At 33.3% G+C, this 26,198-nt stretch overlaps 1 protein-coding gene across 26 annotated transcripts in view; it reads left to right on the forward strand.

The window, feature by feature from the left end:
- Positions 1-26,198, forward strand: part of GPHN (gephyrin) — a 455,320-nt gene that overhangs the window by 131,049 nt on the left and 298,073 nt on the right. For all 26 annotated transcript variants that reach the window (XM_081049702.1, XM_081049721.1, XM_081049725.1 and 23 more), the window contains one exon: positions 17,600-17,657. In XM_081049702.1, the coding sequence (XP_080905828.1) occupies positions 17,600-17,657 (58 nt within the window). The remainder of the gene's footprint in view (positions 1-17,599; positions 17,658-26,198) is intronic.

The raw sequence follows: 26,198 nt of genomic DNA on the forward strand, positions 1-26,198 counted from the left end.
ATGTTCATCTAGAGGTATGGGACCTGCTGAAACCAGATGCTGCTTATTTGGGTTTTGTGAACCTTTGAGAGAGTTTAGGTAAATCTACAGCCTGAGCCAAGGAAGGAGGTTTGTATGAAAAAGCCACTGGAAGCGGCTTGAGTGTGCCCAAAATTGAGTGGGGTGGGGTCTCAGAATCATCAGGGCAGGGCAAATGAAGGGCATTAGCCAGTTTAATGGAGACTCAGACATGGCACACACCTGCGTCTGCACGCAGGAAGGAGGGTGGCTCAACAAAGAAACAGTGGCTTCCACCAGCTCCTTCATCTAGGAAAAAGCTGCTCCAGCCCTCACCCTGTAGCCAGAAACCTCAGTTCCTCTCATTATGTCCCTTTTGCCTTTTGAGGTGCTGACCCAGTGCAGTAACTCAGAGTGAGTGAGTTCATTCGTGAGTAAGTCTGTGCATTGGCCATTTAAGAGAAGCATCTGGGACTGCAGCTGCTTTCTGTCCCACTCAGCCACAATTTCCTCTGGTTTTCACAACTAGAAATTATGGGGTCTTCTCTTCCTAGCACTGGAACCCTGTGCTGGGGAATGTGGTGTGGTGCTGGGACCACTTGCTCCTCTGGTGGGGGGACCTCTGCAGCCAAGTTATCCTTCCTGATTTTTAATGGTCACACATAAGTGTGGGACCAACCAGTTCTGTATCTCTGGCCCTCCTACCAGTCTCAAGGTGCCTTCCTCTATATGTCCTTAGTTGTAGGGCTTTGGTTCAGTAAGATCAGGCCATTCTCAAGGGTGGTTCGTTTGTAGTTTCGTTGTAAGTTTGATGTCATGAGAGAAGGTAAGCACAGCCGTTACCTACTGTGCCATGTTGCCTGGAAATTAGGATATCATTATTTTTAATGCATCATGTTCTGTGTGACTATTTCTCACCATTTTCTTACTGAGCCTGTAAGTACTGACTTTTGAAAGTCACCAACTTCATGCTGTCTAATGTCACTGAATCCTATTGTATAATTTTCTTTTAAGCAAAGAGTGCTGAAGATAAACCAAATATACCATATTTAGAAGAATGAAATTATTGCATGTACATGAAAAGGAAAACTTTTTTTCCAGGTAACATATTCAAGTATCCATAAAAATAAAGGAGAATATTATCAGGTTCTTATACTATATTCAAAATAACAGTCCTTTTGGTCAGCATTAAGTTCCCCCTGGACTATGGAAAGAAAAAGAGATTATTTCATAGATAGTTTAGAAAAGTTCAAGTACTCATAATTTCAAAAAAAAAAACCCACTAATTTGGAAGGCACATACACCTTTTCATAGAAATCCTAGAACTCCCCTTGTTAGGTATTTACTGTCTTTGTCATTTAACCTTAGGTAAGATTCTCAGTAGGAGAAAAGATTTTTCTCACTCCATTGTTGCATCTCTGATGGTTCTAAGTATTCAAGTATTATAATGATAAATTATGCCTGTACAATGATTATGTACATCAATAGTGACCAGCAATTTAATTAATCAGGATAATGAGTGAAGAGAGAACAAGAAGAAATAGGCTACAACTTCTTTGAGAGGGATTGTGAATATAAGCAAATATTCAGAAAAATCATTAGAACTCCAAGGTGAGTTTGTTCACGAAAGGCAAAAAAATGAGGTTATTTGAGAGTTTTAAAACCTAATAAATTTTTGCTTTTAATTATCTAGGGATTAAGTAGTTTGGTCTTTTTTTTTGGACGTTACCCATTTATTTACCCATGGAGAAAACAATCTCAGGTAAACAAAGCATTTTTTTCCTTCAAAACCACAAATACATCTTCATCCTACAGAAGCCAAAGTTTATTTAAAATGAGTTTCAAATTTTTATTTCCACTCTGAAATGTTTTTTTATAAAAAGAAATTATGAAAATCATTAATATTTGTTGAAATGGGAACAAATAAGAATAGTAACAAAGATGTTATCATTCCTACGCTTACCTATTTGTTTTGAATATTGCAAGTAAGCCTCAGTAATAAATATTTTTCTTGATATTTTTATGTCACGTATGTATTTCTGATACTAAATTTTACCTCCACTATAAGAAAAATCTGTTGATGGAAAATGCTGTTGTTACCAGCGCTTTGGGTTCTTGCAATCTCCCAGGATAGAAATCAGGACAGATCTCCACAAGAAAGTTTGGGCAAGAGGCAAAGGTTTATAAAGTTTGTGCACAAGGGAATGAACACTGAGAAAGGAAATTTCAAGTGGCTCCTTGAGAGAAGTTGGGGCAGGGTTTTAAAGGGAGCTAGATGGGGTAAAAGCTATGTCTAGTCATGTAAAGGCAGAGGTTCCTTGGCACATGAGCAGTGTGACTACATGCTTCTTCGTTTGTTGCATGTCTCATTAGCATGGTAAATCTCCACCCCTGGATGTGATTTTTAGTATTTAATTTAGGGAAACGTCACCTTAGAATACTCTTGGGCCTCACTGCTCATGTGCGGTGATAGGAAAAGTCCCTTGTTGCTGGTATGTGGATCTTTGTGGTTTGCCTTCCAAAGCTCCTTGATGTCCGTTGGTTGTAACCTAGGTTGTGAAACTTACCAGCCTCCAGCAGCTGACCTTTCTGACTCACTCAACAGTGGAAAATTGCCCTTCTGTCTCACTGCTGTGGATGAAACTGGCGAAATTTGTGTTTGCCAATCTCAATAGGTTATTTAGGAGACCCAAATTATTTGTATTTGAAAGTACAGTGGTGCCTCGGTTTTCGAATGTAATCTGTTTTGGAAGACAGTTTGAGTTGTGAAACGCTCAAAAACAGTCTACAGCTAGGCCTCAGGAATCTTGCACTCAGTGGAAGCCATGTGACATATTCGACTTCCGAGGCATGTTTAAAAACCGAAGCATGTACTTCCAGGTTTACGGCGTTTATAAACAGAAATGTTTGTCAATAGAGACGTTCGAAAACTGAGGTACTACTATATCTCTTAACCTATAACTGTCATACAAATGTTAATAGTATTTTTATTAATCCCTCTTGAATAATTTTATTTAAAACTGACAAGTATGTTATGTTTCTATTTGCTTCAGGTTGACAATCAGGAGTGACGAACTCAGGTGCCTGTAGGAGTGTATTAGAGTGTCTCGGTACAATAAAAATTTTTGTGAAGATGGGAATATTCTGTCTGTCCTGTCCAATACTGTAGCCACTAATTACATGTAGCTACTGACTGCTCAAAATGCACTAGTATAACTGAGGAACCAAAATATTTTATTTTAATAAAATTTAATAACCACATGTAACTTATGGCTACCCTACTTAGGCAATACAGATTAAGAATCACGCTAAATTCAAATAAACCCAAAATTTCAATAATTTAACACAAGTTTTATTTGTTTTTCATATAATAGTCCAATATGAGTATTTCTGTAAGTCTGGGTCAAGTCTTGCTTCTTCACCTGTGGTTTCATCATTTCTTAAGACTTTGGGAGACTTTTGCTTCCAGATGGCAGAAGCGGGGAAAGGTCTACTTAGAAACCCCAGCCAGAAATTCAGAAAGATCACTCTGCTGACATTCCATTAGTGAGAACTAGTACTTTGGCCATACTTAGATCCAAGGAACTGGAAAATGTAGTCCCTGTCTAAGCAGCTACTGTTCAGCAATAAATTCAATACTATGGTAGGAGGAACATATTTTTGATAGTTCTACCACAGGAGACCAGGCAAGTATTAATAATATACAGAACTGAAATGGGCGAGATGTCAAATGCATATGTCTTCGATGTAGGTGATGGGGCAGAGCTGTGGCATGCCCTACACAAAGAGAGGTTACTTTTCATTATCAGCCAGTATTGTCCTGTTTTAAGGTGGGAACAATGTTGCCACATCTTTTAGTTTAAGGGTTTTGGAGTTTGGGTTTTTTAAATGAAAATTGAAACCTGTGTTTTAATATGAAATATTCCCAGATTTAAAAGATTATAAATAAAACATCTATAAACATTCATGTACAGTTTTTCTGTGAACAAGTGTTACGTTTAACTTATAAGAAATTGCCAAATTGTTTTTTCTAAATTGTTTTACCATCTTACATTCTTATCACACCAATATGTGAGAGTTCCAGTAGCTCTGCATTCAACACTTGGTATTGTCAGTATTTTTTATCTTGACCATTCTTTTTTTAAAAAATTATTATCTTTTTCCCTTCTTCCGCCTACCCACCGCCCCACACTCTGGTTCAAGCCATTGTTTCTCAGTCTAGTTGTGTAGGACACAGCTCCCTGGCCCAGGCTGGTATTATGAGCCTTGCGTTCCCCCAATTGAGGTCGCTGGTAGTTGATTGGCCGCTCACAGCAACTCACGGCAGCTCTCGCCAGCTGCCAGCCACTCATGCTGGTCACTGGCCACTCCTGGCAGCACACAGTAGCCCACGGCAGCACACATCAACCTTTGGAAGCCCATGCCCACCTCCGGCAGCTCACGGCAGCCCAGCACCAGGGAGTGCTGTTGTTCACAATCTTAGCTGTAGAGGGCACAGCTCACTGGCCCATGTGGGAATCGAACCCGTGACCTCGGTGTTAGGAGCACGGTGCTCCAACCACCTGAGCCACTGGGCCGGCCCTATTTTGACCATTTTGATAAGTATGTAGTGGTATCTCATAATGGTTTTAATTTCACTTCATTATTGGCTGATGATGTTGAACATTTTTTCATGTTCTTATTTGCCATTTGTATATCAAATCTTTTGTCCATTTTTAATTTCATTGTTTGCTTTATTAGTGTTAAGTTTGGAGAGTTTTATATATTTTTTGTAAAGACACATACAAGTTCTTTGTTGGATATGTGGTTTGCCAATATTTTTTCCCAGTTTGTAGTTTTTTGCTGTTTTTTCAATTAAAGTTTGTTGGGATGACAATTGTTAGTAAAGTTACACAGATTTCAGGTGTACAATTCTGTATTACATCATCTATAAATCCCATTGTGTCAGTTCTCTGTCCATCACCATATATTTGATCCCCTTTACCCTCATCTACCACGCCCCTCCCCCCTTACCCTCTAGTAACCACTAAACTACTATCTGTGTCTATGAGTTTTTGTTTCTTCATTTGTTTGTTATTTCTTTGTTGTTTTCAGTTTTATATACCACATATCAGTGAAATCATATGGTTCTTGACTTTTCTGTCTGACTTATTTCTCTCAGAATAATAATCTGAAGATCCTTCCATGTTGTCGCAGATGGTTCTATTTCATCTTTTCTTACCGCCGAATAGTATTCCATTGTGTATATACACCACAACTTCTTTATCTAATCATCAATCAAAGGGCACTTTGATTGTTTCCATATTTTGGCCACTGTAAATAAATCTGCAATGAACACTGGAGCACATATATCTTTACGGGTAAATATTTTCAGATTTTTTGGGTAGATAACTGGAGAGGGATTGCTGGGTCATATGGTAATTCTATTTGTAATTTTTGGGGGAACCTCCACACTGCCTTCCATAGCGGTTTCACCAATCTGCATTCCCACCAACAGTGTGTGAGGGTTCCTTTTTCTCCACAGCCTCTCCAACACTTGTTACTATTTGTCTTGTTGATGATAGCCATTCTAACTGGGGTGAGGTTATACCTCATTGTGGTTTTTATTTGCATTTCTCTGCTGATTAGTGATGAACATTTTTTCATATGTCCATTGGCCATTTGTATGATGTCTATTGGCCATTTATTTGTATGTCTCTTTTGGAGAAATGTCTATTCAGGTCCTTTGCCCATTTTTCAATTGGATTGATTTTTTTGGTTTATTTGTTTTTGAGTTGTATGAGTTCCTTATGTATTTTGGATATTAGCCCCTTACCGGATGTGTTGTTTGCAAAAATCTTCTCCCATTCAGTTGGCTGCCTCTTTATTTTGTCGATGGTTTCTTTTGCTGTGAAGAAGCTTTTTAGTTTGATATAGTCCCATTGATTTATTTTACCTTTTACTTCCCTTGCCTTTGAAGTCAAATTCATAAAATGCTTTTTGAACCCAAGGTCCATAAGTTTAGTACCTATGTTTTCTTCTACGTAGTTTATTGTTTTAGGTCTTATATTTAGGTCTTTGATCCATTTTGAGTTGATTTTTGGTACTTGGTGACAGATAGCAGTTTAGTTTCATTCTTTGCACTGCGCTTTCCAATTTTCTGAGCACCGTTTATTGAAGAGGCTGTCTTTTCTCCATTGTATAATTTTGGCTTCTTTGTCAAAAATTATCTGTCAATATTTATGTGGGTTATTTCTGGGTTCTCAATTCTATTCTGTTGGTCTGTGTGTCTGTTTTTGTGCCAATACCATGCTGTTTTGATTGTTGTTGCCCTGTAGCCAAAGCTGAAGTTAGGGAGTGTGATACCTCCAGTATTGTTCTTTTTTCTTAGGATTGCTTTTGCTCTTTGGGGTCTTTTGTGATTCCATAGAAATCTGATTTTTTGTTCCATTTCTTTAAAAAATGCCTTTGGGATTTTGATGGGGATTGCATTAAATCTGTATATTGCTTTGGGTAATATGGCCATTTTAACTATGTTGATTCTTCCAATCCATGAACACAGAATCTCTTTGTGTCTTCTTCAATTTCTTTTAAAAATGTCTTATAGTTTCCAGTATATAAGTCTTTTACATCCTTGGTTAAGTGTATTCCTAGGTATTTTATTTTTTGTTGTTGTTGCAATTGCAAAAGGAATTATTTTTTATATTTCTTTTTCTGAGATTTCATTGTTAGTATATAGGAACACAATGGACTTTTATACATTGATTTTGTAGCCGGCACCAGTTTGTAGTTTTCTTTTTATTTTCTTAACAGTGTCTCTCACAGAGCAAAAATTCTCAATTTTGGTGAACTTTTTGCCTAACTCCAGGCCACAAAGACTTGTTTCCTGTATTTTCTTACAAAATTTTAAATTTTATATTTCTGGTCTAAGATCACTATAAATTAATCTTGTGTAAGGTGTGAGATTAAGATCAAAGGTCATTTGTTTGTATATGGATGTCCACTGTTCTAACGCCACTTGTGGTAACGTAAAAAGGAATTTTGTAGGCTGCCTACAGGAAATAAGTGAAAGAAAAGATATTTTTTAACTTCTACATTCTCACTATGGGACTTCCTACCTTATAAGGCTTTAATCATTCCCATTGCGTAGCAAGTTCATTTGCTATAATGTGTTGACATTCTTTGAAAATTGCCTAATTTTAATCAAGAGCATATTTGTTTACTAATGCTTACCACAGTGAATTCTAACTACATCATTCCTTTCTCACATCATTAGATTAAGAGTATAATCTTGTAACCAAATGACTAGAGTTTATCTTCTAGCAAACATGGGAATAAGTCCAAAGTAGAATTTAGAAGCAAATGTTTTAATATTTAAATGTATAAACTATATGGTTATTTTAGACATTATGTGCGCAATTATTCTGACACAAATTTGCTTTAAAATCTCCCAAAGATCATTCAAAAATCAACAAACCAACAAATATTTATTAAGCACTGATTTTCTAGGAATTGTATTAGGTTCTGTGGAAGCTATAAAGAGATAATGTATGGTTTTATATCCTCAGAAATTATACACTCAAGTTGATATATAGTAAAATCTAGAGCTACAAACTCAAATGTCTTCAGTTGCCAGGGAGGTATTTTAAACATGCCAGATATCTTGGTATAAAACAGTAGGGAGAGTTAGGACTAGTGTTAACCTAGAGTTAATTCCCTGATTAAATTCACATAAAAACAAACAAACAGACAGACAGACAGACAGACAGACAGACAGACAGATATCCAAAGAAATCCCCTTAAAAGATTGAATTCTTCATAGGCCATGAATTTACCACCCAACCTCTGATATTGGGGATCAATCGTGAGATGTCTAGAAGGACTCTGAACTTGAAAGAAGGCCTTCACAAACAGATATGTGCTAATGCACACACGGCTTTCTTTGGTGAAAAAGCAGGTTTTTAAAATTTCTCATTAGGTTTATTTTTAGGTAATGTGTGTGAGTGTATGTGTATGTGTATATGTGCATGTATATTACCTATGGTGAACATAGTCCTTTTATTCTCCCTTACATTTTATAATTGGTGATTGGTATTTTGATTTTTGCTTATTAATGTCATGTCCACCCAACAGATTGAACTCTTATGTGTTCTACTAAGCCCTTTAATACAAATGTAATTAAAACTGAAGATACTGTGCTTCCCTAACTTGTACCTATTTTAGTGAGAATGCTTCTAATTTTTCACCTTTTAGTACGATGTTACTTTTGATTTCTTGTACATCCCCTTAATCAAGTTGAGGAAATTTTCTTCTAGTTATAGCTTACTTAAAGCTTTAGTTGTTGCTTATTTAAATCAGGAGTAGATATAGTGTTATCAAGTACTCTTATCTGTCTTATGTTTTGGTGTTACGTTTTTTCATTTACATTCAGACCTACCTAGCCCAGAGATAAATCATACTTGGATTTTTATTTAGAGTCTATTTAGGATTTTTGCATCTACATTTTTCAAAGACTTTAACCTGATAGTGAGGTGCTGCACGTTTTATAGAGCATGTTGGGAAGCTTCGTTTTATATGTTGTGAAATTATTTATGTCACATAGGCATTATTTGTTGATTCATTGTTTTATAAGACTCACCTGTAAAAATCATCTTGGGTCTGCTCATGATGCCTTTTTAGAAGTGTATATCGTCTGCTTTTTAAATCTCCTTTTTCTGTTACCAGCCTTTAAAAATACTTTTAAAACTCATCCTGTATCAAATTTTATAATTATGTTTTCATAGGAATCCTTTCATTTCCTTTACGTTTTTCAAATGTGTAAGTATAATATTGCATATAGAATTATTGAATATCTTCATTTTTTGTCTTTTTTCCTTTAATGTTATCTTGTTACTAAATGATCTTTAAAATTTTTTTGCTTTTTGAATATATTACTAGCCATACCATAATTTATATAACTAATCACATATTTTTTAGACATTTAGTTTTTCCATACTGAAAAGGAAATAATCCAAATTCATATAATAGTTAGAAATAAAACCCAGCAGATGGCTTCTAAGTGAGTTCTCTTCCTATTATATACTACAGTTACCATGTCATCTGTTTTGTATAAATCTATAAGAAAATGCATATAATTGAAGGTCATTTGTGTATTCAGAAATTCATATAGTGGACTATTAAAATAGAAAAAATAAACTGTAGCTAAGCAAAATAAAATTTTATACAAAAACCTGTAGTTAGAATTTTTATATCAAATCATTTTAAATTAAAAATTAAGATAATTTTTATTCATTTTAAGATCCTTATATCTTAGTAAGCTCATATTTATTGTAATTATAAAATGATCAGCTATTTTTGTACCTTTTTTTGCTTTAAATAACAATAAGATTTTTGTTACATTTAGATTTTATGTGTCAACATAAGAAACTTCCAGATCTGTAGAGAATTTTTACAAGAATCTGTTTGAGCCAAACTGATGAAACATGCTGGGGAGCAAGATCTCAAATGCTTCTGAGAATAATAGTTTCTTTTATACTTTTGAGATTAATAAGGGAATATAAGAAAGATTACATGAAGGTGGGAGAAACTAAGGCCGGGGTTGGATTACAGGACATTTAAAATTATAGGCTCTCTTGAAGGTGATCTGCTTTAGAAGAAGGGGTCTGACAGGGTGGTCACATATTAGAAGGAGGGGTCTGAAAAGAGGCATTTCAAAGGTATGTTAACCTAAATGCACAGAAACAATGGAGAGAGCTACTTAAAGCAAAGGTAAGTCTTTTACTCAAGAAGTTATATGCCTGGGCGTGACTACCCACCATGACCTGCCCAGTTAGGAATTTAGGATTTAATACAGCATGCCTTTTTCATCCACATAAGATATATTCATATATATTATTTAATTTACTCCTGGCAACAAAGGTATGAGGTAGGCAGGTTGGTCATGATTTTGCTTACTTTACTGATAATAAAATCTTGCTCTCTGGGAGATTAAGCAATTTCCTGAAGTCTTGTAACTCGTTGTTAGTAATTGAGCCATTATCAACTTAGGGTATTTTTGATTCTCTGCCAGGTGTTCTGTAGACATATTTAAAATATGCATTGAAACTTTCTCTAAAATATTAAATACAGAATGTTTACTCTTCATTTTTTAAAAAACCAAGTCCTAACTATTATTTCTTAATTCAATGTTCCCTGCTTCCCTCTAGTCTACTCTTCTAAATCAAACTCTCATTATCACATACATGAATTATTACAGTTATCCCTTTTCTGATGTTTCTATCAGCACTCTCTTCCTCATGTTCCAATACTGCTTCCAAACTAATCTTCTTGTGATGGTTAATTAATTACTTATTTTTTTTATTTTTAAACCTCTTTCTTTTTTTTAAATTTATTTAAGTGTGTTTTTCCAGGACCCACCAGCTCCAAGTTAAGTAGTTGTTTCAATCTGGTTGTGAAGGGCACAGCTCACAGTGGCCCATGTGGGGATTGAACCGGCGACCTGGGTGTTATGAGCACTGCACTGTAACCACCTGAGCTAACCGGCCACCCTTGTAATTTTATGTGTAAACTTTACTAGTCTAGGAGATGCCCAGATAGCTGGTAAAACATTATTTTTGGGCGTGTCTGTGAGGGTATTTCTGGAAGACAGTAGCATTTGATTCTGTAGACTGAGTGAAGAGCACCCCCTTCACCAATGTGGGAAGGCATCATCCAATCTACTGGGTGCTTGAATAGAACAAAAATGTCAAGGAAGGGTGAATTTTCTTTCTCTTGAGCTGATATGTCCATCTTCTCCTGCCCTTGCACAATGGAACACCTGGTTTTGGGCCTTGGGACTCTGGACTTAATAAACATGTTTCCCTGGTTCCCAAGCCTTCAGGCTTGGGCTGAGTTATACCATCTGCTTTCCTGGTTTTCCAGCTTGTAGATGGCTGATTCTTGGACTTCTTGACCTCCATAATCTTTGAGCCAATTCTTATAATAAATCTCATATATATGTATATCTACATGTATATTTATATTCATATCCATATCCTCTCTGTTCTATTTCTCTGGAGAACCCTAACACACTTCCTAAATCTGCTTTCATAAGTTGTTTTTGTCATCAAAGTAATGTCAGTTGCTCCTCATTGACTGTATAAGAACAACTGCTTCTCAACCTAAGCTTTAAGACTTCCTTGGTTCCCCGCCACCACCAATTTTCCAAATCCCATAGGCTACTTCATTTGAACATACAACTTACTACCTTAATTCATACTGTGCTTCTCGCATAAAGTACCTTTCCTCTTCATCGCTATGTATCTATCCAATAGTCCATTTTAGGCCCCAAATCAATTTCATTTTCTCTGTTAGATCTTGAGTAGCCATTCTAGTCCACCCTGATTTCTATATTCTGTACTATACTATTTGATAGATCTCATTCTGTCTATCATTTATTGTCAGTTTAATTATATGTTGCTATACTTAATTATATCACATTTTTATAACTATATTGTCAGTTGTTGATAAACGAGGATGGTGACTTAAACTTTTTTGTAGTCTAAACTTTTTTCTCTGTATTCACTTGAGTACAAAACACAGTGCTTTGCGTATTATAAGTGCTCATTAAATTTATTTGAATTAAATAAAACGGCATCATTAGTACCACTATTAAATGAATATGTTGGAAAGATAGGTTGGGGCAGAATTAACAGACCTTAATATGTATTAGAATCCATGGTAAATATATTCTGTGTACTTATAGAAAAAAAATGCAGTCTCGTTTTTTATTTGGCTTCTACATTCTTCTACTGCAGGGTTTCTTGGTCTCAGCATTATTGACATTTTGGGCCAGATTATTGTTATGGGAAGCTCTCCTGTGCATTGTGGGATGTTAAACAGCATCTCTGGCTTCTACCCACTAAATGCCAGTAGCACCAGCCAAGCTGTAACTAATAAAAATGTGTGCAGACATTGCCAAATGTCCCCTGAGAGCAAAATCACTGCCAGCTGAGAGTCACTCTGGTGTTTTTAGCAGATTTCTTTTTTCAACAGAGCGTAAGTACGTAGATAAGGCAATTAAAATTAAAATCTTATTGAAAGTGACTTTGGTTCTTTCTTAGTGTTTTATTAAATTTCCATTCTATTTCAGATGCATGTTGCTGGACAATAAAGAATGCTATAGGGATATGCTCTTTCAATGCTATTCAAATTTATAACTTTAGTAGCTTCTAATATCTGAGGTAAATTGTCAGAATGTTGAATTATTTTTGGCAGGAAGCCTGCATGAATCACTTAGTGGGAAACAGGGAAAACGTAGGAATAGAGAAATCAAAAGAAGAGAATGAACAAGGTACATCCTTAATTGTTCATCTTTCTCAATGTAAAAGATCTCCATAATATTTATTCAACCTTGTTGAATAAATGAAAAAAAAAAGCCTTATTTATAAGGCATTCAAAGTGCCTTATAAATGCATACAACAATACTAAACACTGACTGGAATCTCTTTTTGTTGTTAAAAACGTAAGAACTGTTTCTTATTTCTAAGTAATTTATAATGCATTGTAAAATAGCACACACACACCAGAAACAATAACAAAAACAAGACAGTATATGTAATTACATAAACAAATAAATTGGGATAAGCAATGCATGTTAAAGGTCTGTAGAAAAAAGAGATCATTTTGTTTTGGAATGATCATTTTCCAAGCAATTTTCACTAGAAATATTTTGTGTTTACTCTGCTCTTTCTCTAAAAATTAGATGATCTTTGTATCGTTACTCTCATTCAAACTTTTACCACAGTTTAGAGCTCATTTCATGGACCTGAAGTTGAGATATTCTCCAGCCACACATTCCTCTACCTGCAAGTTTGGCATCAATAATATAGGGTAATGCAATACTATGGGTTCCACTAACCTCTCTGCAATTAACTTGGAAGTAAAAATAAATTTTTACTGCTGAAAGTCATGATTAGCAAACCTTTTTTTCCTGTTAGCCCTATTGTTTATTTGATAATGATAGAGTTTGACAAGGAAGAATAGGTATGTTTGAGGTGAGGAGAAAAGAAAAGTTTGAAAGATAATTGGTGGTTAACGAGAAAAATAAAAACATGAAAACATCAGCTATAGCTCAGCTTAGTTAAATCCTCCACTCTCACTTCTGACAAACATTAGAAGAGAAATCAGAGTTTTCCACCGTATAAACAACTTCCTTAGTTTATGTTGTTTTTCTTTTTTAACTTAGTTCTTATTTTTTATTGAAGTAATACATTCACATGTTCTAAAAAGTCAAATGATGCCAAAAAAAGCTCAGACCATTAAAATACAGCTATCTTTTTATCCTGCTACTTCCAGAAACAACCACTTTCTTTTAGTTGCTTCTTCTGATATTTACATACTTATTTATTATTGTGTTCTTTGTTGTATAAACTTTAGACATTATGTGTTTACTTTTGTATTAGTTTTCTTCGGCTGCCATAACATAACAGACTGAATGGCTTAAACAAAAATTTACCTTATAATTCTATAGTTCAGAAATCCCATACAGGATCTTACTTAAGCCAAGATCAAGATGTGGGCAGGGTTGAATTCCTTTCTGGAGGCTCTAGGGGGATAAACGGTTTCCTTGCTTTTTCCAGCTTCTAGTGGCCACTTTCTTTTCTGGGCTTATGGCCCCCTTCCTTCATCTTCAAAGCAAGCAACATCAGGCAGGCCAAGTCTTCACACTGCCATCTCTCTCTGATTCTCTCACTTTTAAGGGCCTTTGTAATTACGTTGGGAACACCAAGATCATCCAGAATAAACTCCCTATTATAAAGTCTGATGATTAGCAACCTTAATTCCATCTGAAATTTTAATTTCACTCCATCACGTAACCTTACATTTTCACAGGGTTTATGTATATCAAACCATAAGTTCAGAAGAAAAGTAAAGAACTATTTAAATATTTTGGGCTGTTCAGTAGGCATTCTACTCAATGTGTTCTTCCTCAGGAGTGAGTATGAGACAAGAGACTTAAATCTATAGTCCCCTTAGTTGGTCCTAGGTCACTAAGTTCCTCCTATACTGTGAGCATCTGGTCAAACTAAGATTCTGGTATTTAAAAACACATGTTGTTGGTACAACACAGCCTCTAAACTTAAACTAGCTCCTTCAGCTTTGGCTCAATTAAAGAAACAGTAGTCTGTTCCGATTCTGAAATTAAAAGTGTGTCTGTTGGAGTTATAAGATGGGTAAGTTTTGGAAATAGATAGCAATGATGGTGTCACATCATTGTGAATGAAATTAATGTCATGATGTAATAAATTGTACACTTAAAATGGTTAAAATGCAAATGTGTTAAATATACTTACCACAATAAAATAAGGAAAACAAAAACTAGTTGACCATAAATGTGGGCTTTCAATTGCTTTATGTCTATTTTTATACCAGGACCATATTGTCTTGTTTACTGTAGCTTTGTAGTACGTAACTTCAAGTCAGTTAAGTGGGAATCCTATAACTTTCTTTTTTCAAGATTGACTATTCTGTGTCCCTTGAATTTTCATATGAATTTTAGAATCTGCTTATCAATTTTTGGAACTGAGTTCTTAAGCCCAATTCTGCTATTGATAGTTGTGGGACCTTTGAAAAACTGCTTGTCTCATTTTTTTTCATAATCATTATTATAGGCTATGAGAGTTAAATAAGAAACTACCTGAAAAGCCTGACATAATGCTTGGCATATAGTAAATGCTTAATATACTATTACTAGTAGTATTGCTACTATTACCACCACTGTCACTGCCAATGTAGTACCATTTTTATATATTGACTAAAATAAAATAGAACTGCCTCAAGTGTATTCTTTCTTTTACAATGAGGATGCTGTGTTGTAATGGAAAGAACATGAAATTTGGAATGAGTCTACCTGAGTAGTCACTATGGAATACTGATAGTATGTTAAATTTATAGGTATTTTAAATATAGCTGTGTTTCATGATGCCATGAAAATAGAAATGTCCTTTTCAGAAATCAGTTCAAAGGTCAAAATTAGTGGTTGGGACAGTTACTATTACTTTGGTTGTACGCAGGGAATAGGAAAAAAAGATGTGTTGAAGTAAGTTTATTCTTGAACTTTTTTTTAAACTTACTTGCTTATGATTCGGTTTTCTTTAATTACTTCCAGATTTTTCCTTTTTATTGGATTTTTTTCTAGTGTTTCTATCAGCTTTAATCTCCTTTTTCATTTCTATGTTTAGTAGTGTAATACAGAGGCCCCTCAAGCTTCCTGCATTTATAGCCACTTGGTCATGTGATTATCCTACTATTTTGTCAGTATACTATTCATATGCATAATGTTTGTATGTCATGTGTCCATTTTAATCCACGTAGGAATATGTTAAATCACATATTTCATCTGTCTTTTTAACAATCGAAACTGTTACCATTGGTTAGAAGTTGATGTAGGAATATTAATCTGGAAGCCAATTTCCCTAGGTTGGGATTCCAGAAAAGGCAATATTTAAGGTAGTGTTCGTCAAAATTAATCAGAAAAAATGGGTTGTTTGTTGAAGTAGAATTGAAGTTTATTATAGCAGCTTTGTTTTTACTTTTCTTCCAGAAGTCAATCATCGTCATCATGGCATCTTTGAATCATTATTGTCCTAACAAATTGAAACTATTTCTGTAATATGTAATAGGTGTTATAAACTGCTTATATTATAAACAGTCTATTTTACAATGATAGGTGCTTTTAAAACAAATTTTTATTTTGAAATAATTTCAAGCTTTCAACTTCTACTTAGCTCTCTTGTAACTTTTTAGTGCATGATATTACAGATATTTATTAACTCATCTGCTTCCCTACAAGACTAATTTCTTTGCATTCTCATTCTTTGGATTATATCCATTGCATGATATGAACTCAACGAATAAAATGATGAACTCATTATTTGCAAGGCTATAAATTGTAGTTTTTTTGCTCTAATGTCTTTACTGATATCCCAACAATCTTAACTCCTAATTGAATAGCTTTCATAATTGACAATGAAAACGTTTTTTAAATGGCTACTTTAAACCTCTTACAGAGTTATATAATTTTTTATTTTAGCAACATCTAGTACTGCTCTTTTACTAGTTATTTTAGTATGGTCTTAATTATTATGTCCCTTGTGTACCTTATGTAATATGAATTAACTTAAATTTCATTAGTGTTTTCATCATTCAGTCATGACACTTTAAGTCTAGGAAATAATTCTCGAATAAAGACCTGAACATTACTTTCATTAGCAAAGACAAATGGTAATATTAAAGAGTTTAAATGCAGAGTTTTCAATAACAATAATTGGTTAGATTATTTTTTAATGGAAATTAGAATGTCATTTATTAATTTACATTTGAAACAGGAGCTACCCTAAAGTATCTAGAATATGTAAGTGCCTCATTTATGATACTCTCTTTTCTGATACTGAGTAATCATAAAGTCAAATAAGTAATTAGAAAGTTTAATCAGAAAGTTCTTTTTTAAGCACTGAATTAGAGCAATAGTAGGTAGCTATCTTGGAATTTAAGAACCTGAAGCACCTGTCTGATAAAGACATGATACTAGCCACAAATACAAGCCATATGTGTATTTTTAAATTTTTAATAGCACACTTTAAAAACTAAAAAAGAAACAGTTGGAATTAATTTTAATAAGATAGTTTATTTAACCCAGTATATCCACAATGATATTTTAGCATGTAATCAGTTTTAAAATTAATTTTTTATACTAAATATTTGAAATCTGGACTATATTTTATACTTTATGTACATCTCTATTAGCTCATTTACTTACTAGCTCCTTCTCTTACTTACGAATATTACTGAATATTTCTGTGTCTCAATTTTCCCATTTTTACAATGGAGACAGTCACAAGTGTTAAATTAGATAATATATGACTGGTTGGCAAATGGCTAAGTGTTACATAAACCCTAGCTACTTTCTAAAAAAATATTTGAAACAGATGAACATGACATGTAACGACATCACTGCCTCAAGGCAAAAATCTTACCTCAGCCATTAAATTTGTAACCCTCAAGCACTCATCTCTTTCGCTTGGACAGTGCTGAGCACACAGTTCTCTTTGACTCCCTGTTTAAATTCTTTTTTAAAAAAGCGAAATCAATATTGGTTCATCATTTGTGAAGTGTACCATACTAATGCAAGATGTTAACAGAGAAAACTGTCTTGGGGGATCTGTGAAATAAATTTCTTTACTATTTGCTCAGTTTTTCTGTAAACCTAAAGCTGCTCTGAAAAATAAAGTCTGTTATCAAAACAAACAAACATAAAAAGCAAGCACTATGTTTATTCTATTGGTTCTTGATACACCTTAGTGGTCACAGAATCCATCAGTAAAAATTGCAGTTTCAATGTCATTAAAACCATCATTAAGAGAAATTTAGTTATGGTTAAAAATCTAACTTGATGTTTCCTCTTTCAGTAGTCATTCGCGATCTACCTCTTTTTAACCAATATATGTAAAACTTAATCACAAAATGGTTGTTTTTCCTCCATGGTTACTGGGATGAGCAATGGGAAATTATTAGTAATGCTCTGATGCTGACATAATCTATATTTATACCAATTGCTGAGACTGTTTTCTTCTTCTAATTTCAGGTTGGGTGGAACTATATCAGCATACAAGATAGTACCAGACGAAATAGAAGAAATCAAGGTATAGTATGGTGTTTTTCACTCTGGAAAGACTGAGTATCTTGGTGGGAAGGTGGGGAAAAGAATTGCTTTTTCTTTATGTTATTGAATCTTTGGGTGTGTTAGGACAGCATTTAATTCCCAATTATCCTATTTGAATTAAAATACATATATACATATATATATATGTGTGTGTGTATATATATGTGTATGTATGTATATGTATATATATGTATATGTATATATATATATCCGATTTCATCTACCATTATCAATGCATTTCTAAGAAAAATATGAGAATCAAAAATTCTGTAAAATTCATTGAAAATCTACTTCAAAAGGACTGTATATATAAGCATTCGTGTGTGTAATGGATCATCTTGTTTTAGTTTCTTTTCCCTGTAAGCTTTCCCAATTATAAATAAAATGAGGCTTTTATGGTAGTAAATATTTCCTGGAAAACAGTACATCAATTTCAATTTAAAATTTACCGTACAATAAATGAAAATTGACCTTTCTGAAGATTATAGCATTATTACAGTTTTCTGTCTCTTAATATTTTAGTAAATCCTATGCACTGTTAGTCTTCTAACATAACATGTAGCCCTTGTACAAAAGCAATTTACAATCTAACAAGAACTGAACTTACTACTTATTCCATAAATGATATTTAACAATCGGATTGCAAAAGTCAACTATAAGCAATACTGAGTTAAGTTGTTAAAAATAACGTGTAAAGATCTCAACAAGTTATTAAGCTTCATTTGATCAACTTTTCAAAATCAAGTTCAATGAATTATAATCTTAGTAAATAATTCTTTAATTTGTTGACATTATTTTTAAATCCGTTAAGCTCATTGATCTTTATTATGTAATATGCTATTAGTTTCAATGTCAGGTGTTATGTGTAGCCAACATCAGGAATTAATGCCGTGATTATATTCTAGCAATTTAGAAAAAACAGTGTCAAGAGACTTATTCCAACTTAATATAAATTCGCAAAATAGTTTAGATGGAAGGAACCTTAGGTCTAATCCAGATGTCTCATTATTCAAAAGAGAAAATGGGGATTAGTAAAGGTGAACTTGTTAAAATTAATTGTTTGAGGTCCAGTAATTACTTCCAGCAATATAATCAAGTGTTGGTAAAGGGTTACAATAACATGAGGATATTACTTCTTGAAATAAATATTATAGTGTCAGAAAAAACTTAAACTTAAAATTAAACTTAAAATTAAAATTAAAAGAAACTTTAATCAATAAATGTATATATAAATAATTATGCAGCATTTATATAAAGGATATAGAGTTGAAATATGTCCATCTTAAAGGTGCTCTGTCTTATTTACAATTATAATATGTTAAGTGATAAAGGTAAACAAAGTGTGCTATAATACATAGTAAGGGCACTTGGTCATTTGGAAAAGATAATCAGCAGTCTTTCCAAGAGGTAAACTCAGCAAACTGGAGTTAACAGAGGCACAGTTGCCTATGAAAGCATAAATATGAGACAATATGGCACCAGATCACAGGGTATAAAATAAAGACCGTTGAGATATAGGGCTGGCAGTGGGCCTTCATCCCATGTTAAAAAACTTGGGTTTTTATACTGAAAACTATGGGGTGCCATTATGTGGTTGTAAGAAAGAAATATTATCAGCTTGGTAAATGTTTTAGGTTTTTCCGTGATTAGTGAGAAAAATTATTTCACTGAAGAAGAGGTTCCATTTATAATATAACGAAGGAAGGAGACCAGATTGCAGTAATCTAGGCACAAAAGGGTTGAAATGTGAACTAAAGTGGTGGCCCTGAGGATGAAGAAAAGACCCCAATTCAGGAAGTGTTATTTAAGAAAATAGAATTAAAAAATCCTTGGTTATTTGTTTCATGTTTAGGGGAAAATGGAAAGGTTGACGCAGGTTTCTGGCTTAGGAATCTGAATAGATTGTGTTAAATGTTAATTTAAAGAGGAGATACAGGAAAAAAAGTTTGAAAAGAAAGAGGGTGCATTCTGGACTTATTTTATTTGAGGTCCCTCTCAGATGACCAGATATCCACTAAATGATTTGATAAATCAGCCTGGAACTCAGAAAAGATTGTTCTGTCTATTGGTTGATACTGAGATTTGTCACTATGCAGTTTAGTTGAGGCCAGGCTAGTGACTAGAATAGCCTAAAAAAGCTGTATAAGGTAATAACAATCGACCGAAACTATTGCCCTGGAGAAGGCCCATCATAGAACCAGAGGGTTAATATATTATTTAATTAGTTTAATTAATTAGCAAAAACGATACCTCTTTTTTATTAATGACTATTCTTTTATTTTTAATTAAAGGTTATTGGGGTGACAATTGTTAGTAAACTTACATCGATTTTAGGTATACAATTATGTATTACATCATCTATAAATCACATTGTGTGTTCACCACCTAGAGTCAGTTCTCCTTCCACCACCACATATTTGATCCCCTTTATCCTCATCTACTACCCCCCCTTTAAGGGAGTAGATTTTCATTGTGATTTTTGAAATTCTAGAGTTATAAGGGTTATCAGGAGATTATCAGAAAAAATATTCATGGATGGCATGTAATACATGATTTTTTCCATCAATTACTGGTATATCTAAAAGAGCTTCAGAGAGTTTGAGTCCTGAGGCATAAAAAATATGAAATTGATTCTTGCATTAAAATGTGTTGAAAGAAAAATTGTTATAAAATATTTCACCAACATATGATAGCACCACAACATTTTCAGCTAAAATCAGATAGTATAATCTTTTCGATTGGGGAAAATGTGAAACATCTGGGTGTAATGTTCATTTTTGTTGGTTAATATCTCAATAATTTTAAATTATTTATGTGGTACAATTGAGTTTAAATTTGAAATATACTGTCAATAATATATTATAAATAAATATGTATATGTATTTTTACTATTAAAAAGATATGATTGATTAATGAAACATAACTCAATTTTCACCAGATGTGGTAATCTTTCACAATGTTTCTAGCACCAGAAATCATTATTTAGTTCATACATAGTTTAAATTAAGCATACATTTATTGATTGTAATAAATCACCTTGTAGTGAATGGATGCTTGGCCAAAGCCTTAAGGGTAAAAAATACATTTGTAGTCCAATCCCAATCATCTCTTCTACCCAATGTACTGAGTTTTATTCATTATCAGTTTCTTGCTTTTATTTAGTTTTACCACCTATGTACACATTTCTAAATATTGTAATTTATTTGTGCTTCTCTTTAAATTTTATATGAATTGAATCACACTGTATGCAATCTTTTGTGCTTTGCTTCTTTTGTTCCACTGTGAGACTAATCCTTATTGTTGTCGATAGCTGTTTCTTTCTTTCATTTGTTTGCCATAAAATACTCCATCATACCATAAATTTTTGAGAAATCCTACTGTTGATAGACATTCAGCTTGTTTCCATTTGGAGTTATTATGAAAAATGATACTATAAAATTCTTATAAAAACTTCCTGTGTAAGAGTTTCTCCGAGGTATACACGGAGGAAAGGAATTCCTGGGTTTTAAGTAATGTGTATTTTCAACTTTTCTGGATGAAATCAAACTGTTTTGCAAGGTAGTTATGTCAATTTACACTACCACCTTGGGTATATTTATTTTAAATAGAGATATTAAATATTAACTTTTTAATGTATCTGTAGTTTATTGGTATAAATTTATTTTTATTTATATATGAAATAACGTAGTTTATAGTCCAATTTATTGAAAAACCCATTTTTTCCCCACTAATTTGAATTGCCTCATGTATCATATACAAAATTTTTTATGTCTAGGTACACACATACAAATACATACATCTGTCTTTTTCTAAACTTTTATTTTATTGATCTATTTATCTGTTTTTTGCTAGCATCATACATTGGGGGGTCAAGAGTGGGAAGAGGGCGGTGGTGCCAGAAGGAAGTGGTACAATTTTCAAATGCTGAAAAAAAAGAACTGTCAACCACAAAGTCTATATCCAGTGAAATTATTCTTCAGGAATGAACGGGAAATAAGGACATACTCAAACAAAAGAAAACTGAAAGAATTTGTCACTAGAAAACCTACTCTGAAAGAATGGCTAAATAAATTCTCTAAAGAGAAAGGAAATGATAACAGAAAAAGGCTTGAAACTTCAGAAAGGAAAGAAGAACAGCAGAATAGGTAAATATAGTAGACTATATTTTTTTTATGATTTTTCTTAAGTCACGTTTGAAGGTTGAAACCAAAATTATAACACCATAGGATGTGGTATACAATGTATGTAAATAATGAACACACTCATATTTAAAATGTGGGAGGGTAAATTTACCTAAACGAAAGCAAAGGTTCAGTATTTCACTTTAAATGATAAAATGTCACTACCAGTACATAGACTGTAGTAAATTACATCTGTATATTGTAATACTCAGAGCGACCACTAAAAGAAGTATACGAAACAATATACACAAAAATACTATAAAATAAAATGAAATCCTAAAAAGTGTTCAAGTAGTCCACAATAAGGCATGAAGCAACATGAATGAGAAAGAGAAAACACAGAATATAAATAATAAAATGGCAGATTTAAGTCCTAAGAAATCAGTAATTACCTTAAATATAAATAATCTAAATATACCATTAAAAGACAAACTGATATAATGGATTTTTAGAAATGACCCAACATATGTCATTCTCAAAAAAATCATTTCAAAAACAATGACACAGGTTGAACGTCAAGTGACAGAAAAAGGTATACCATGAAAACATTAATTTTTAGAGAAAAGGAAAGTTCTCAGGTCAATAATCTATGTTTCTTCCTCAAGAAACTAATAAAAGAAGAGCCAAATATAATAAAAACAAGAAGGCAGGAAATATTAATACTGATGAATCGGAATCAATGAAATTGAAAGCAGGGAAACAAATCAATGAAATAAAAATCTAGTTCTTTTGAAACTCAATAAAATTGATAAACCTCTTTCTAGACTAACAAAGATAAAGAAAAAATACAACCATCAATATCAGGATTGAACAAACACTATTACTACAGACCTTCCATCCATTAAAGGGATGACTAGTGAATACTATGAAAACTTTATAATCATAAATTGGATAACTTAGAAAAAAAGGACTAGTTCCTCAAAACTCACAAATTATTGAAAGTAACCAAGATGAAATGACAATCTGTGTGGTCTTATAACCATTAACAAAATTAAATTCAAAATGGAAAAGCTCCTAAAAAAAGAATGTCCAGGCCAGGTAGTTTTACTGGAGAATTCTATCAAACATTAAAGAAGAAGTAACATCAATTTTATTCAGTCTTTTCCAGAAAATAGAAAAGGAGGAAACACATTCCAACTTATTTTATGAGGCTAGTATTACTCTGATACCAAAACGAGAGAAAGATAGTAGGGGGGGAAATAAATAAGACAAATGCAATCTGATATTTCTCATGAACTTAAAATCCTCTACTAAATATTAGCAAATTAAACCCTGCAATGTTTTAAAAAAATTATATAGCACTGCCAAGTGGGATTTATTTGAGGTGTGCAAAATTTGTTCCACATTGGGGAAAAAAGTCAATGCAATCCGCCATAACAACAAGCAAAAGAAGAAAAATATGATTATATCAATTGATGCAGAAAAACTTTGACAAACTGTAAAACCCATTCATGATTAAAACTCTCAGTGAACTAGGAATAGAGGGGAATGTCCTGAACTTGATATAAAGCATCTGGAAAAACTTATGGCTAACATCATATTTACTAGTGCAAGAATGAATGCTTTCCTCCTGAGATCAGGAACAAAACAAGGTTGTCTGCTCTCACTACATCTATTTAACTGAATACTACAATTTCAAAGTAGCACACTAATGCAAGAAAAAGTATTACAATGGCACAAACATTGGAAAGTAAGAAATAAAACTTCCTATTTGCAAATCCATGAGTGTCTATGTAGAAAAAAATTTACAGAAAAATTCCTACAATAATTTTGAAATACGTCAGTTCAATTTTGGGGATATAAGGTCAACAACCCCTCCCCCACCCACCCACCCCAAATCAGTTACATTTTCATATACTCATAACAATTGGAAACTGATATTTAAAACAATACCATTTACAATCACTACAACAAAAATTCAGTTCTTTTATATACACTTTAGAATACACAAATGTATCTGTATGCTGAAAACTGAAAACGTGAAAAAATAAAAGGACGCTTAAAGAAATGGACAGATATACCATCTTTATAGATAGAAACATTCAACATAGTAAAGATGTCAGTTCCCCCAAATTGACATACAGGTTTATGTGATTCCTATAAAAACCCAACAAGTTTGTTTGTTTGTTTTTTGTAGATAAACAGTTACATGAATTTATTCCAAATTTATATGGAAAGGCATAGGTCCTAGAACAGCTAAAACAATTTTGGAGAAAAACAAAGTGGAAATACTAGTTCTACCCAATGATAAAGTTTACTGTTAACCATAGTAATGAAGACAGTGTAGTATTTGCAAAATGATAAACACATATATCGATGAAACCCATAAATAGATTCATACAAATATGTTCAATTGATTTTTAATGAAGCTGAAAAAGCAATTCGATGGATAATCTTTTTGGCAAATGATGGCAGCAGAATTTGACATCCATTAGCAAAAAAAAAAAAAAAAGAAAGAAAAAAAAAAGAACCTCACCCAAACCTTATACCTGATACAAAAATTAACTCAAAATGTAAAACATAAAGCTGTTGGAGAGTAAAAGGGAAAATGTTCAAGACCTATGCTTAGGCAAAGAGTTTTTAGACTCAACTATAAAAGTACAGTTTATAAAAGGAAAATTTGATAAATTTTACCCATGAAAAATCTAAACTTTTGCTGTACAAAGAAGCTGTGAATAAGTGAAAACAAATGTTGCACACTGGGAGCAATTATTTGCAAAGTACATATCCAACAAAGGGCTTCTATGTAGGAGATACTAAAAGCTCTAACTCAACGGGAACAAAAATATTTTTATTAGAAAGTGGGCAAAAAAATGAGACAAAGTAGGTTTTTTTGAAAAACTAGACAAAAATTTAGATGAAAGTTCATGAACTTTACATTATTTGGGAAAGCAAATAGAGTCATACACCAATTAATGCGAATTGAGTATTAGCTGATTTCATTGTCGCATGAACTTCATAGAGTGCACTTACACAAACTTAGACGGTATAGCCCACTACACACCTAGGCTACGTGACATAGCCTATTGCTCCAGGATACAAACTGTATGGGCATGGTACTGTACAGAACAACATGAGATTAAATCAAGCTCAAGAGGAAATGATGCAATCAAGGGACAGTAAACAGGAGATGTGTATGAGGCTGCTGCCAACATAGCCTGGTTTACTATTTTACAGCAAACTTTTATTTTTTATAAGTAGAAAGAGTACACTCTAAAATAATGATAAAAGGAGTAGTATAGTAAATACATAAACCAGTAACGTAGTCATTTATTATCAGTTATTATGTACTATACATAGTTATGTGCTATAGTTTTATTACGGCTAGCACTGCAATAGGTTTGTTTATACCATTATAACCACACACACGTGAATAATGCATTGTGCTATGTGTCACTAGGCAATAGAAATTTTTTAGTTCCATTATAATCTTATGGGAACCCTATCTTATATATAGTCCATCACTGACTGAAACGTTATTCGACCCGTGACTGTTTATCTTTTCAGTAGTGAGTATTCACATTTAGAAATGCAATACAAGTCTGTAAGTAGAGTCATTTAGTCTTGTTCGTATAGATCTTTGCAATTTCTTTAAAAATTATTTTCAGGTTATGTCCTATTTTTGTTTCCTATTATAAATGAAATATTTATATAGTTTTATTTTAATATTACCTATATATTTTAACATAATTGAGGTATTAGATACTTTTAAAATTGGATTATTACCAAATCTGCAAATCGTGAATGAGGAACTCTGTTGGATCCATTCCCCAATGAATCAACCATATTTGGTAATAATAATTATAAAGAAACAACCACTTAAATTATTTCGATATTGTTTTAAGCACAACAGCAAATGAGGAAAGCAAATCTAACGATCAGCCAAAACAGTGAGAGTCTGTGGCACTTAGTCATAACCTGATTCCTCCCTAACACCTTTTCAACTTGATGGAAACTTCAGTCTGGGTAGGTGTAGCCTCTCCCCTCAGCTCCAAATTAAGAGATACGGTATATCTCCAAGATGGGCAGGCCTTCACCATTTATGATACCTCCAATTCTGTCTTGTAAAAGTTAAGTTCCTGATGAGTGCAGCTGAAAGGTCAAGGACTCCCTCCACACAGTCCCCATCCATAGGATGGAAACTCTAGCCCAGAAGCAGCAGACTGGGAATACTAGGGGCCTCATCACCCTTACCTTAGCTTGCTCTTCGGGCAGAACATCTGCATTAGGAGAGGCAAGCTAAAAAGATCAAAGGCTACCACCCCTACACAGCACTTATAACAGTGGCTTAAAGAATTTTATCCAGGGCAATCCATAAGAACCTATTGTTCTGAAACTCT

This window comes from Rhinolophus hipposideros (assembly GCF_964194185.1).
Source record: "Rhinolophus hipposideros genome assembly, chromosome: 5".
Taxonomy (NCBI): Eukaryota; Metazoa; Chordata; class Mammalia; order Chiroptera; family Rhinolophidae; genus Rhinolophus; species Rhinolophus hipposideros.